General features: G+C 40.0%; 2 protein-coding genes across 2 annotated transcripts; both read left to right on the forward strand.

The window, feature by feature from the left end:
- Positions 1 to 218: 218 nt before the first annotated feature.
- LOC149383152 (Glycosyltransferase family 29 (sialyltransferase) family protein) lies at positions 219 to 3,806 on the forward strand. Its single transcript, XM_089629512.1, has 12 exons — positions 219 to 490; positions 595 to 668; positions 898 to 987; positions 1,218 to 1,295; positions 1,518 to 1,618; positions 1,755 to 1,947; positions 2,046 to 2,136; positions 2,216 to 2,280; positions 2,545 to 2,699; positions 2,801 to 2,882; positions 3,027 to 3,136; positions 3,328 to 3,806. The coding sequence occupies exons 1-12, from the start codon at positions 403 to 405 to the stop codon at positions 3,515 to 3,517; spliced, it is 1,317 nt and encodes a 438-aa protein (XP_089485638.1). The 5' UTR covers positions 219 to 402; the 3' UTR covers positions 3,518 to 3,806.
- Positions 3,807 to 13,585: 9,779 nt separating this feature from the next.
- On the forward strand, positions 13,586 to 15,246 carry LOC149383153 (uncharacterized). The gene is made up of 3 exons (XM_089628981.1): positions 13,586 to 13,764; positions 14,094 to 14,242; positions 14,951 to 15,246. The coding sequence occupies exons 1-3, from the start codon at positions 13,665 to 13,667 to the stop codon at positions 15,026 to 15,028; spliced, it is 327 nt and encodes a 108-aa protein (XP_089485107.1). The 5' UTR covers positions 13,586 to 13,664; the 3' UTR covers positions 15,029 to 15,246.

A 15,246-nucleotide genomic window follows, 5' to 3' on the forward strand; every position in this document is an offset into this window, starting at 1 on the left:
TTGAACTTATTTGATTTTGGTCCAAAATCATTGTGGAGGTCATAGGAATAATCCCTTAGATCTATAATTTTTATTAATTTTTTAATAAGAAAATTTCTATATAGTAATCTACGGCCCAATAAGATAAAAACTACGGCGCATTTAAATCTCATATGATTGGGCTATGGCCCAACTGATCAAACGTCTTCTTCTTTCTTGCAGAGCTCGGTTCTGCAACAGCGATCTCTTCTAGTCCTTCACTGTTTGTAATTCTCTCGAGTGACTTTACACACTGTTTCTCTCAGATCCGGAGGCAAAAACCAAAGCAATTAGGGAAAATAGCTTTAGATCTCCGCCAAAAAAAAAAAACTCAGGTCCGTACGATTTCTCATTGACTGTCGAATCTGTCTAAATTGGCGGGAAATGAGGCTTTTGCAACTAGCGTTCGTGGTCTCCATGACATCTGGATTCGCGGCTCTATTCATCTACATCGTCGGTGTCTCAACCATTCGTATGTATACTGTGTGGTTCTGTATATCTATATGTATACGTATATGTGGCATTTGTCGTTTATAGATGTCAATTTTGCTTTATTAATCATTGCCTGGTCAACAGATGAGAGATTCTCGCTCTCGGACGAGGATTCGGAAGCTTTGAGGTCTTTGCATTCAGGTTTCCAAAAGTGCGTGGTGAGTTTTTCTGTGGAGAATTTTTCTATTTGCTTGAAATTTATTTCTTTGTTAGGATTTTAGGTCTAGAGTTCGTGATTTAGTTCACCGAAATGATCATTATAGTTTAACTGGTTGATAGCTTCCAAGGTGAACTGTGATCGATGTTCTCATGTCTATGCTACAAGAAAATATGTATGCATTTTTTTTTTTTTAAGTTTTTATTTGCTTATGTATTGTAATTATGCAGAGTGCTAATGGACTTGGTATGCAAGCTTTTAGTGGCAAAGACTATTGTGAAGTGACAATGAAGTTTCCTAGTGACACCATTCCCAAATGGGTGAGCTATGTCTTCCGTACACGATTCTAATAATGTTGTGTGCTTGTAAGTTGTGTAGAACAGATTTATGATATTCTTATATTTAGTTTTTAGGTTTTTAGTTTTTGTTTTTGGGGTAAATCCGGCATAGTATTGGTTATATTTTACTGATTGTGATTCGGTTCAAATGTTACGATATGATTGGTCTCCATCTCTGAAATAATGTGTGCTTTTGATTCATATATAATCAGAAGGATCCTAAAACCGGTGAACTTGAAGGTGTGTCGTATGATTTTAACATCTGCGAAGCTGTGGCTACATGGGAACAGGTCGGTTTTCCCTATGAAGTTCATCCTATTGCATACTTGTTTACTGGAATGTTACTTAGACATCATAGGCACATTGGATGAACTCATTTCTGGTTGATTTTGTTTCATGTCATTAAATTTCAATAGCTAGTTCGGAAATGTCTAGCTCTTTTAGTCTTTATCGTTAAAGATTTAGTTTTATGATTTTCAATTGATTTGTTATTCAGTCTGTTGGTTGGCCAGGTTCGTAATAGTACAACCGTACTGACACGTGAGTTCATTGATGCTCTGCCAAATGGTTGGGAGGATTATGCTTGGCGTAGGATTAATAAAGGACAAAATTTGTAAGTAATACGCGATAGATTGGTTGTACTATATTGGTTTGATTCAACCATTACAGAAATATGCAATGTCATTCTAGTGTAGTTTGTACTTTTATATGCAATGTCAGTTTCATATAGTTCATTTATTTTGTTGCAGAAACCGCTGCAAGGATAGACGCATTTGCATAGAGAAGGTCTCACTTGTCCTCCCTGAAACACCTCCATATGTTCCACGGCAATTTGGCCGTTGTGCCGTTATTGGGAATTCCGGAGATCTTTTGAAAACAAAATTCGGAAGGGAGATTGATACTTACGATGCTGTTTTTAGAGAAAACGGTGCACCAATCCAGGTGAGGCTAATGCTATCCTTTGTCTTTGCAAGTTCCGATGCTTTATGTACTTCCTTGCTCGGCACTCATATTTCTGTTTTTCTATTATTACTTTGCAGAACTACACTGAGTACGTGGGTAGAAAAAGTACATTTCGTCTCCTCAACAGAGGTTCTGCCAAAGCTCTTGATAAAGTTGTAGAGTTGGATGGTAATAAATGGACCACGTCGTTTTATTATCTCAAAATACATTTTATAAATCGGCTAATTACACGGGCTGAATTATGCAGAATTGAGGAAGGAGGCGTTGATAGTAAAAACAACTATACATGACATTATGAGTAAAATGATTCGGGTTTGTCTATAATCTCTTCTAGTCTCGTTTAGTAAGCTGTTATGCTGTTTGGAGATCTTAATTTATCACTATGACAATTGTTGGTTAAATACTTAAATGTGAAGTAATACAGCATTTTGTACGAAGATACCCGTACTTGTATGTATATACGCAGAAACCGGAGTCATTTGACCTGCCATGCATTCATTTGAAAAATATAGTGTTTCCTGTCTTGCTACTTTCCTGTTTATTTATTTATTAGTATTTTGGGTTTATTTTATGCAGGAAATCCCAATTACAAACCCGGTGTATCTTATGCTGGGCGCTTCGTTTGGTTCTGCAGCCAAAGGAACCGGGCTCAAGGCTCTTGAGTTTGCTCTCTCTATTTGTGACTCGGTTGATATGTATGGTTTCACAGTGGACCCTGGCTATAAAGAATGGTAAGAGTTGCCATTTCTACCAGCTATTTATTTGGAAAAACTTCTCACAAATACGGCGTTTATAATTTTGATAAGAGGCAATTGTTGATCACATTTTTCAGGACCAGATATTTCTCGGAATCTCGCCAAGGCCATACTCCTTTGCATGGAAGGGCTTACTACCAGTTGATGGAGTGCTTAGGTGTAAGTCCTCGGGTGCCTATTAGACATGTCTCTTTGTATATAAATATAAAAAAGGCTAGGCTAGTTAGACAATAGAGCATCTAATTTTGCATTTATACATTGATATTGTGCTAACTTTGACGTTTTTTTGTTCCGACTCATTAGCTTATCAGAATTCATTCTCCAATGCGAATTGATCCAAATCGTGTTGTGAAATGGGTACCGGACCCCAGTACAATTAGAGCCGCCAGAATCGCAGCAGAGAAAATTCTAAGGTAACCAAAATACTCATCGAAATAGGCAGTTTTTTTTTTATTGATTCATGTAAAAATTCCGTGAGGCCTCATATACGATACATATTTCCACACAGTCAAAGATTCTCTGGTTTTTATTTTATTTTATTGTTGGGTAGAGGTAGACTATCAGTTACCTGATGTTTTTGTTTAATTCTTTTCCGAATGTAAAGGAGGATCGGAGGAGGATCTAGAGATCCACTTAGCGCTTGTTCAATTGTAAAGAAACAATCTCAAAGGAAGCGCATCGGAAACATCAGAAAGGAAGCGACCGACCATCAGAAATATTGCGGAGGCACAACTATGTACCCTTTGGAACATAATCCCGAGCATGGAATGCTATGCACTGTTCCAACGAGCTAAAAAGGCCTTAAAAAGTTAATACGAAACAAAAAAAAAGGTCAGAATTAGTTTTTCTTTAACTCTGTATACCTATTCGATGCATCAAAGAAAAAAAAAACGTAGGCTGAGAATTGAAGATGTTTGTATGTCTAGACTAGAGTATGTCATATCACTATCACACACTATTCTTTCAATTGTGCCTTCTCTTGTTAGTTGTAATATGTTTAGAATCTTTAGATATAGACATCAATTTTTTCCCCCCAAAATGATAGTACAGCTGGATAAGCAGAGGGTACTTTATATTCTGTTATTTTATTGTTTTTCTAAAGAGATGTCACACATAATGATAGTTACAACAGTATGATGAGCTATCTATTCTCTTCACTTGGACACAAATCCCAAGCAAAGCCAAATCTTAGTCGACGAATGACCCCACAAATTTATTGGCGCAATTCCTTTCGCATTCTCAAATGTGGGGAAAAAAAATTGTTCCAATCTACTTCATTTGATAAGAGCATATGGGATTCTAAATTCTATTGAAGACGTGTCTTTAACCTACCAATAATATAATAATAATAATAAAAAACTGCGACACCAAGACAAAGAAGCATATTTTTACGGGGATCTAATATTTATAATTTCCACACTAAACAAATGTAACGTGGTCTGAGAATTATCTTCATATTGGGTGAAGATGAATTTTGATTTCAATGAGCACTAGCGATTATTCTACTAAAGTATTGGATTTACATATAAATATAAAGAATGGGGATCACGAGTGATGAAAAATTTACTGTTGAAGAATCCTGGGATTATTCTTTACCAAGTTTTCTCTTTAGTTATATATTTCTCATCAGCTGAAGACTAAAGGTCATCCTAGTCAGGAGGTTGCTCGAAAGGTGGAATTGAAACGGAGCTCAAATTCAGGGGGAGTCTCTGATTAGGTGATCACTGGTGGTAATAGTCTCTAGGTTTATTGATTTGTTGATTGTAATCAGATATAAACCTTGTGTGTACTATTGACTACAAGATAGTGAAAAACCTTTCCACTGGCAGCGTGCCCCCAGATGTAGGTGTGTTTCACCGAGCTGGGTAACCATATCGTGTGTACTTTGTTTACTGCACTGTTTTGTTGTTTATCCATAATCTGTGCTCAAGTAAGTTGTCGGACACATTGTCAACACATTGTGTGCGACATCTTGTCTGTGCGTCTAATCAGAATTTCAATTAGTATCAGAGCAGGCGCCTTGATCTTTTTGGTGGTTTCCTGGATTTTTTTTTCTGATTACCTATTATGGATAGTTCCCGAGAGGGAGGTTCTGTCAATCGCCCTCCAGTACTCGACGGAACCAACTATGGTTATTGGAAGACACGCATGACCGCATTCATGAAGTCCCTTGATAGCCGAACTTGGAAAGCTGTGATACACGGGTGGGAAGCTCCTGTGACTATTGATGACAAAGGGGCCCGTACTGGCACAAAACCCGAAAAGAACTGGACCCCCACTGAAGATGAGGCGGCCCTTGGTAACTCTCGTGCTCTTAATGCTATATTTAATGGAGTCGATAAAGATGTTTTCAGGTTGATAAATACATGCACTAGTGCCAAAGAGGCCTGGGAAATCCTCGCTGTTGCCTATGAAGGAACTACAAAGGTCCGTGAGCAAAAGCTTCAATATCTCACAACCAATTTTGAAGCCCTCATGATGCTCGAGGATGAATCTGTTGCTGAGTTCAACGTTCGCATCCGTGATCTTGCCAATGAATCATATTCTCTCGGGAAACCAATGACCGACGAAGATCTTGTTCGAAAAACCCTGAGAGCCTTGAGCCCTAGGTTCAAAATGAAAATCACGGCAATTGAGGAAGTTCATGACCTAAAGACGTTAAAGTTCGACGAGCTTATGGGATCCCTCATGACTTTTGAGCTCTCCCTTCCTAAGGTGGAAAAGAAACACAGAGGGATGGCCCTCAAAAGCTCTGTTCATGAACAAAAGGAACAGGTATACTCAGACTCCGACAATGATATTGACGATACTATAGCTATGCTTGCAAAAAATTATAGCAGGGTCATGAAAAGACTCAACCAGATGAATGAGAAAAATGTCTTGCAAGATGTCAAGGACAATTTCCAACAACGATTCCAGAAGAATGCTAATCCTCACAGGAATAGTAAAAGTGGTGAACGATCTGGCAAAGGCAAAAGCATTCAGTGCCACAAATGTGAAGGTTTCAGACATATTCAAAGGAGTGTTCCAACTTCCTCAAGAAACAGAAAAGAGGATTCAACGCTACTCTCTCGGATGAAGAAGATGAAGATAGCGAATCAGATTAGATAAGTAACTTTGTAGCCTTTACTGTATCTGTCCATACTCATGAGTCCACTAATGAATTTGGTGAATGCTCTCAGAAATATGTTTTTGATGAAGAACTATATGACGATGCTATGAATGAAGCATACAATACCTTGCACACCAAATGGGTTGAGGAATCTCAGATTCTCGACAAACAGAGTGCTCTCATTCTTACTCTGACTGAAGATAAGGCAAGGCTTCTAGAGACGATTGTGGATCTGAAGAAGGAAGTATGTCGGCTGAATGAGGAACTTGATCAAATGACTAAATAAGTCAGAATGCTGAACTCTGGGACTGACAGCCTGGACAAAATCCTCACCATTGGCAAACCTGCGAAGAACATGAAGGGGCTTGGATATACCCGTGGAGCTTCATCATCCCAGACTATGTTCGTTCCCCAAAAGCAGACTGGCCAGATGTCGCGAAACATGCCTCAACCATCTGGTAATGACAATACACATGTTTTTCCTCAGACTCATCTCTCTGGACCAATCAGGTCTCTAGTCAACAGACCTCGTTGGGTATGCCATTATTGTGGTAGAAAGGGTCATATTCGACCTTTTTGCTATCGTTTATACGGAAGAAATGTCCGTCAGCAAAAGTCCAGTTACAGGAATGTCCTACCTCGTCAACAACCTTCTACTCGGCTGGAATGGAGAGTGAAAAATACGTCCTATCATGCCAATATTGCTTACACATCTCTGAGTGCATCCACCGGGAGTGACTGGTATTTCGACAGTGGTTGCTCTCGTCACATGACAGGTGATCACACCTTCCTGACCAACGTGAAACCCTATTCTAACTGTCATGTTACCTTTGGAGATGGAGTAAAAGCCAAAATTGTGGGTAAATGTCAGTTAAACTATCCTGGTATGTCTTGCTTGACTGAGGCGTTGTTGGTAGAAGGACTTACTGCTAATCTTATCAGTATTAGTCAGCTTTGTGATCTAAACTTATGTGTCAATTTTACTCGTGATAAGTGTGTGGTGATTAATGAGGAACAAGATGAACTTATGCGAGGAACCAGATCACGTGACAACTGCTACATGTGGTCACCCGTACCAAACAACAATTGCCTCCTGATCAAAGCTGACGAAACCAAGCGGTGACACCAAAAGCTTGGTCACCTGAATCTCAGAAGCATGCAGAAAATTGTCTCTGAGAAAGCCATCATCGGTGTCCCAAATTTGAAGATTATTGAAGGAAAAATCTGTGGTGAATGCCAGATTGGGAAACAGGTCAAGAAGTCTCACAAGATGGTGCAACATCTTACCACATCTCGTGTTCTGGAACTTCTTCACATGGATCTGATGGGACCGATGCAGGTCGAGAGTCTTGGAGGGAAGAGATACTTGTTTGTGTGTGTGGATGACTACTCCAGGTACACTTGGGTTGATTTTATTCGTGAGAAATCTGACACTTTTGCTGTTTTTGAAGCTCTATGTAAGAAGGTTCAGAGAGAAAAAGGAGAGAGCATCGGCAAAGTGATCAGAATTCGGAGTGATCATGGGAGGGAATTTGAGAACATGAGCTTTGCTAAGTTTTGTACTGAAGAAGGGATAGCCCATGAATTCTCTGCTCCAATCACACCACAACAAAATGGAATTGTTGAAAGAAAAAATCGAACCCTCCAAGAGATGGCTAGAGTGATGATGTTGGCCAAAGATATTCCACCACATTTCTGGGCTGAAGCTCTCAATACTGCCTGCCATATTCACAATAGAGTTACTATTCGTCCAGGTACTTCCATCACTCATTATGAAATATGGAGAAGGAGAAAGCCGAATGTGAAATACTTTCATGTCTTTGGTGTTATTTGTTATATACTTGCTGACAGAGATCCTCGGCGTAAATTTGACCCGAAAAGTGATGAAGGTATATTTCTTGGATATTCTAGAAATAATCGTTCCTATCGTGTTTTTAACAAACGTACTAAGACTATGATGGAATCCATAAATGTGGTGGTAAACGATGATCATGATGTTACTAACAGTACTAATGATGAGGATGAAATTTTTCCTGGTAACACAGATGTCAGGACAGATGCTGAAAACTCGTTGGACGACATCTCTTCTGGAAACCAAAATGTCAGGACTGGTGCTCATGACAAAGTGATCGACATTATTCCAGATGAAGGATCTCCTCCTGAAACTGAACAACGAATTCCTTCCAGAAGAATCCAGAAAAATCATCCTGCTCACGAGGTGATTGGCGAAATCAGTGAAGGAATAAAGACTCGTCCAAAACCTCCGGTTAACTATCGGGAGATGATTGGTAATCTCTATTTTGTCTCTAAGATTGAACGGAAGAATGTTAATGAGGCTATTGATGATGAATACTGGGTTAATGCTATGCAAGAAGAACTTGTTCAATTTGAAAGAAATGAAGTCTGGGAGCTAGTTCCTAAACCTGACAATGTGAATGTCATTGGAACTAAGTGAATTTTTAAGAATAAATCTGATGAACATGGTAATATAACTCGGAACAAAGCTAGACTTGTGGCGCAGGGCTATTCACAGGTGGAAGGCGTAGACTTTGATGAAACCTTTGCCCCTGTTGCGAGACTTGAAGCTATCAGACTCCTGCTGGACATCTCTTGTCACCTGCACTTCAAGCTTTACCAGATGGATGTTAAGAGTGCTTTCCTCAATGGGTACCTGAATGAGGAAGTCTATGTAGCACAACCAAAATGGTTTACAGATCCTAGCTCTTCACAGCATATCTATAAACTCAGAAAAAGCTCTCTACGGCCTTAAGCAAGCTCCTCGTGCATGGTATGAGAGACTGACACAGTTCCTTATGCAGAATGGTTATACCCGGGGTGGAGTTGACAAGACCTTGTTCGTGAAAAAAGGAGAATGACAATCTCATGATAGCTCAGATTTATGTTGATGATATCGTCTTTGGAGGAATGTCTAACAAGATGGTGGACCTTTTTGTCCGACAAATGCAGTCTGAATTTGAGATGAGTATGGTCTGTGAGTTAAACTACTTTCTGGGTTTTCAGATCAAACAAATGAATGATGGTATCTTTATCTCTCAAAGTAAGTATGCCAAAAACTTGGTGAAGAAGTTTGGTTTGGAAAATTCTTCTCACAAGCGGACCCCTGCCGCTACTCACATCAAACTCTCTAATGATGAGCATGGAGAATCTGTTGATCAAAGCCTCTACAGGAGTATTATTGGCAGTTTTCTTTACCTTACTGCCAGCCGACCAGACATACCATACTCTGTAGGCGTGTGTGCGCGATATCAAGCCAATCCCAAAGCTAGTCATCTGGCTCAAGCCAAACGAATCATAAGGTACATCTCAGGAACTATCAACTTTGGCCTCTTATATACTTAATGATACTTCCTCCACGCTTGTGAGATACTGTGATGCTTCCTCCACGCTTGTGAGATACTGTGATGCTGACTGGGCAGGTAGCACGGTTGATAGAAAAAGTACCTCTGGTGGATGTTTCTACCTTGGAAACAATCTCATCTCCTGGTTCAGCAAGAAGCAGAACTGTGTTTCATTATCCACAGCTGAAGCTGAATACATCGCCGCTGGGAGTAGTTGCACTCAGCTTCTCTGGATGAAGCAGATGCTAACTGAATATAATGTTGGACAAGATGTCATGACATTGTTCTGCGACAACATTAGCGCAATCAACATCTCAAAGAATCCTGTTCAACACAGTAAGACCAAGCATATAGAGATCAGACATCATTTCATTCGATATCTTGTAGAAGAAAAGAAGATCAAACTCGAATACATTCACACCGAAAAACAGCTTGCAGATATTTTCACCAAGGCTTTGGATGCTAACCGGTTTGAAAGTCTCAGATCCTCTCTTGGTTTATGCGTTATTGATCAATAGCAATTACTGTTTATCGGATGGAGTTTTGGTCTTATCATCTGTGTTGACCCCTCTCTGATTCTTGTTCACATTCCTTTTGTGAAAGTTCTCTCATGGGCCCATTTATCTGGTTGGCTCATTCGACTGTTTTGCAGGGCTAAAGTGCCAAGTGTTGTTTCTCTGGGCCTAAGATTGATCAAGGCCCACTTTATATCACGACGTCGTTTTCCTCGAGAAAGAAAGGGAAGTTACCTCGTGTTCAAATTTTGAAATTTTCTGTTTTTCTTCGCTGTTCTTGAGCCTTGATTCCCATATTTGCTCGCTTACCCTTTTCGACGGTTACCTGTGTGACAGTTTTCTAAAAATTCTATTCAAAATGGTTGGCACCAGAAGCGGGATCAGCACAACCACTCCATCAGAGAAAAGTGAAAGCCACAATGAAAAAGAAAAATGTCGCGACAAGGAAACCGGACGCTGAAAGCAACATGCACGGGGTTAGGGTACGGGGACTACACCCCAGTGAACGCGCCGATGGTCAGGCCGGAGGTGCAATCGCTGGGTCATCAGTTCCCCCTGAGAATCCATCCCTCTCCGCCGTCAGAAGCGCCATGCTCAAGAAAGCCGCTCTCTCGATCACCGATATTACAAGAGATGTAAGCTCCAGCAGTTCGTCTGATGAAGGAAGAAAAGATGATGATGCTCCAGAAGGAGAAACCCTCACCGGTGGATCTCCCATCGAAAGCTCTCACCAGATTGTTCAAGGTAATCCTGTAGCCTCTGTCACCCCAACTGATATTCCTAGGGATAGGAATTCGCTTCCCCATGCTCAAGAGCCTATTCCTGTGAATGCCGTTGGAGGCATGTTGGGTTTTAGTCAAGAGGTCGCGAAAGATGTGCCAACATTTTCTCCGGGGCAAGAAGGAACGACTAAACAAGTTCAGGATGTTGAAAAGGATATTCTTGCTTCTCTGAAAGAGAAGGTTCAGAAAGATGACGACGTGTGCCTTGCCACTCTTCTGTCGGAGAAGAGAAAGAAGAAAAGAAAGGTGGTGGAAGAAAGTGCTGCTGCCACTCCCATCCTTGCTAAGAAGAAGATGAAGAAACCCGTGAAGATGATTTTGAACAAGAAAAAGCTGAAGGGAAAAACTGTTGAGGAGCCAATTCCAGATGTTCTGAAGGATATTGAGGAGGAAGATGAAGATACCCGTCCTGAGTTCGTGTCCCACATCTCCAGGAAGTCTGTTGGAGGTCAAAAGCTTCCCAAGGATGTTCCCGCCGCCCCTCTGGATAATGTCTCCTTTCATGAGGAAGACCGCGTCAGAAAATGGAGGTACGTCTATCACATATCTATTTTTCCGGAAAAGGAACTGTCTAAGGAAGCCCTGAAGATTGATGTGATCATGGAACTTTTGTCCGATGCTCAACTCGGCAAAACTGTCTCTGGAATCGGGCCCTATTATCCTAAACTGGTGAAAGAGTGCATAGTCAATTTCTCCTCCACTGCCATCAACGAGTATCCGGGAAGAGGAAAAATTGTCACTGTCGATCGGCTCCCCTCCTTGGATGTGATTGCCAAAGAGCTCACTAACGATGAGAAGAAGACCTGGCCTTCTAAGGGTTCTCTGCCTTCCTCAGATCTCTCGGCGAAATACTTGGTTCTGTACAGAATTGGTATTGCAAATTGGGCCCCTTCCTCTCACGGTTCAAGCATCAAGTCTGACCTGCCATGCCTCATTTATCAGATTGGCACCCGGGCGTCTTTCGACTTTGGGGAGTTTGTGTTCAACCACCTGGCCAAGCATGCTAAGTCCTATGCCGTGAAGCTTCCTATTGGCTTCCCCTCTCTCTTGTCAGGTATGCTAGTGGCTCAGAAGAGAGATCTACTAAGGGCTGATGACATTACAGGTAAACCTCCCAGTGAACTCTCTTTCAGTCCTAAGTTATTTGAAGGGAAACATGCCAGAGATCTTGTTATGCCTTCTGTCGCAACTTCTGTCTCTCTTGGTCGTACCATCAAAGTTGCTCCCCTGCCGGAAAATACCAAGAGCGATATTCTCAAAGGCCTGTTGGAAGAAGTTGCTGCTCTCAAGGAAATCATTGACATCTCTACTCGAAGGAAGACCGCTTGTGAGCGACTTATCTCTATCATGACTCCTTCCTCTACCACTGTTGGTGCATCTACCTCTCAGCCGAGTCCTTCTGCTGGTTCTGATGATGAAGATACAGAGGATGATGTCAGTAGCGACTCACAGGGTCCTGAAGGTCATACCAACGATGTTTCTAATCCCTCTAGTTGATGTTTATTTGTTCTGGTCTGTAACATCTAACTTCCTCTTAGACATCTTTTTGTTGGTTTTCTTCGCTACTGTTGATTGTGTTTCAGACTGAGTGTTCTCTCTGGATGTTTTGTAAGACAGTTTTCTCGTACTTTTGCTGATTAATGATATGTTGTTGTTCTAGTTCTCATTCCTTTACAGGCTGTTGTTCCTCCCTCTGTGTTGGTCTATCATTGCCTTTGGTATTATTTTGAGGCAATCAGGGGGAGAGGCGTCATAAGGTCATTTTTTTTACTCTCTTCGCTGGTCATGACGCTTGTATGAGAACTGGTCTTGGAAGTGCTTGCCTAAAAAATAGCCAAAGGGGGAGATTGTTGATACGTTATTTATTGGCTTTATTTTTTAGTGCAAGATGTGTGGAAAGATGTCGGTCGTCATGTTTCCTCTTTTGGTATGACATCTTTCCTCCTGTGTGCAGACTCTTTTACAGGCAAGTCTCCTGTTTTTGACAGATTGCCTCGCTGGTGAATTGATTAAGAAATATTGCCTTGCTGCTGTCATTACTTCGAGATATCTTCTTGCTTCTGCCTTCATTTCAAGATATCTCGCTGTTACTATCTTCATTGCACAATATTCGCCTCACTGGAGTCTTTACTTTGTGATATTCACTTGAGGCCGGGTAAGGAAACCCGAGATACCTTCCAGGATTGTACAGCTGCTATAAAAGCCATTCGCTCTCCCTTAGCAGCTTTGACGTTTTTCATCAAACACTCAGAGCTCTTAGACGTGCAAGACCGGCGGACTGGGAGACTGTGTGTTTTGGTGATAAGCGGTGTTTTCTCTCAAACACTATTCCACAAAGATTGAGTGTCTGTGAGAGTTGGGTTTTGTGTTCTTGTGATTGAAGGTTTACGTACAGCTGAAGACTAAAGGTCATCCGAGCCAGGAGGTTGCTCGAAGGGTGGAATTGAGACGGAGCTCAAATTCAGGGGGAGTCCCTGAATAGGTGATAACTGGTGGTAATAGTCTCTAGGTTTATTGATTTGTTGATTGTAATCAGATATAAACCTTGTGTGTACTATTGACTACAAGATAGTGAAAAACCTTTCCACTGGCAGCGTGCCCCCAGATGTAGGTGTGTTTCACCGAACTGGGTAACCATATCGTGTGTACTTTGTTTACTGCACTGTTTTGTTATTTATCCATAATATGTGCTCAAGTAAGTTGTCGGACACATTGTCAACACATTGTGTGCGACATCTTATCTGTGCGTCTAATCAGAATTTCATATACAAATGTATAGATTAGCTGGAGAAGAATATTGAGCTAGTTTTTTTTGTTTAAATAAATAAAGAAGAATCATTAATTTTCTTATACATACAAAGTTAAAAAAACTTGGAAAGTTTGTGTACCAATAAGTCGTGAATTGATGAAAAAAAGACTGAAAAGATTTGCAAGTAAAAATTGTAGGGATACTGCAATATTCCCTATTTTAAAAACATTATAAAGAAACGGGGTGAAAATATAAATATAGCTTGCTTGCTGGTGCTATTTCGAATACATATTCTAAACGACGTCGTATAGAACGAAAAAACCCCCCCAAAACGTCGTAGCGACTGAGAAGAAACCTCTGATTAAAAAATAAAATAAAAATTGACAAGAAGCCTGCGAGGTTGATTCTCTGATTAACGAAGAAGATGGCTTGGAATCAAATGCTCTTCAACAAAGCTTCAATCGTTTCGAGCCATTTCACGCCTGGTTTCTCAAGATTCTTCTCCAAAAGAATCGCTTATGAATGTATGCAATATTTCTGACTTTAGGGTTTTTATCTTTTATGGCGTTATTTGTTTATTTATTTCCGTAGAAAATCGAAACAGCGAATTTCTATTTCGAGATTTATTTCTTTTGGGAATGACATGGCTAGTGAAGAAGCTGTGCTGTTCTAGTTTTCGTTTGATCTGGTAATCGTTGCTGACTTCATTTGGCAGCTATTGAATTTGATTCGTTCGATTCACATCTATTTAGTTCTAGAGTGAGAAATTTATCAACATAATTTTATAAAGTTCATAAGCTGTTTGCAAATCAAGTGTCGGCAAAAAGCTTTACTATATATTGTTTTGTTGCAGTGAAAGTTGGAATACCCGAGTTTTTGAAAGGAGTAGGCAATGGAGTTGAAACTCATGTGACCAAGCTCGAATCAGAGATTGGAGATTTTCAGAAATTTCTTCTCACTCGCACTATGAAGCTCAAGAAGCTCGGAATTCCCTGCAAGCATGTAAGTCTTTTGGGTCTAAATACTTAAGTAGGGCGGGATAATTAAACTCAGCGAATACCGTTAAACCTCGTAAACTCACATTGATTGCTATTTAGGAATGGCCTGTACCTGTAAAATTATATGAGCTATAGACTATTTGTGCTGTAGAAAAGTTTTAACATTGATTTTCCGAAAAGTTAAACTCGACATGTTAGACTAGTTTTCTACATCTTTTATATGTTTATCTCTCGGTTGAAAATCAGCTTCTACTTGTGGAATGATGCTATAAGCGTTTATTTGTGGAGAAGCAAGATGAATTAAGGGAAATATTAACCAAATTAAATAGATTGCTAAGTTTATAGTTCTATTATTTTAATTCCTACCTGCCAACCTTACAGATTGCATAGGTTCTATTTATTTATTTTGATTTCATATATAAATAGATTGCTCAGATTACTCGTATTCTTTTGATAGCTAATCTATTTTTTATGGTTTCTACTACGGTTTCTGTGTTAGCACTTTAGAACTAAAATAAAAGGTTCATCAGTCCTTCTTGAATAGTGCATCATCAATCATAAGTCATACCAGTGTCATAAACTCTCTTCTCGAGCTATTTTCTCTTATGAGAATGGAACATTGGTTTTTAGAAGAGTTTATCTACTTAAGTTCATGTTCTACTAGAACTGGTTTACTTGTTACTGAGAATCTTGTTTGATCTGCGTGTTACAGAGGAAGCTGATTCTGAAATACACACACAAGTACAGAGTGGGGCTATGGAGACCTCGAGCGTTGCCGGAAAAATCATAATGATTTGTTTTGGCCCATCTTATTTTAAAGAGTGCAATAGGTATCTCTACACTTTAAATTGGTTAAGATCTAGTTTCTTAGTATTTTAGGTCTTTTTTCTTTCAGTTTAATTCATGAAGGAGATCTGTAATTTGCTGCACAAGCGTAGCCAGCCGAATTAAACACAACATGTAATTGTTGCTGTTTGAGTAAAAGATTTTGCCATCTTCGTTGTGTGA

The sequence above is a fragment of the Urtica dioica genome, chromosome 10 (genome assembly GCF_054948205.1).
Source record: "Urtica dioica subsp. dioica isolate 48M chromosome 10, U.dioica_male_clone48M_v1_H2, whole genome shotgun sequence".
NCBI classification, from domain to species: domain Eukaryota; kingdom Viridiplantae; phylum Streptophyta; class Magnoliopsida; order Rosales; family Urticaceae; genus Urtica; species Urtica dioica.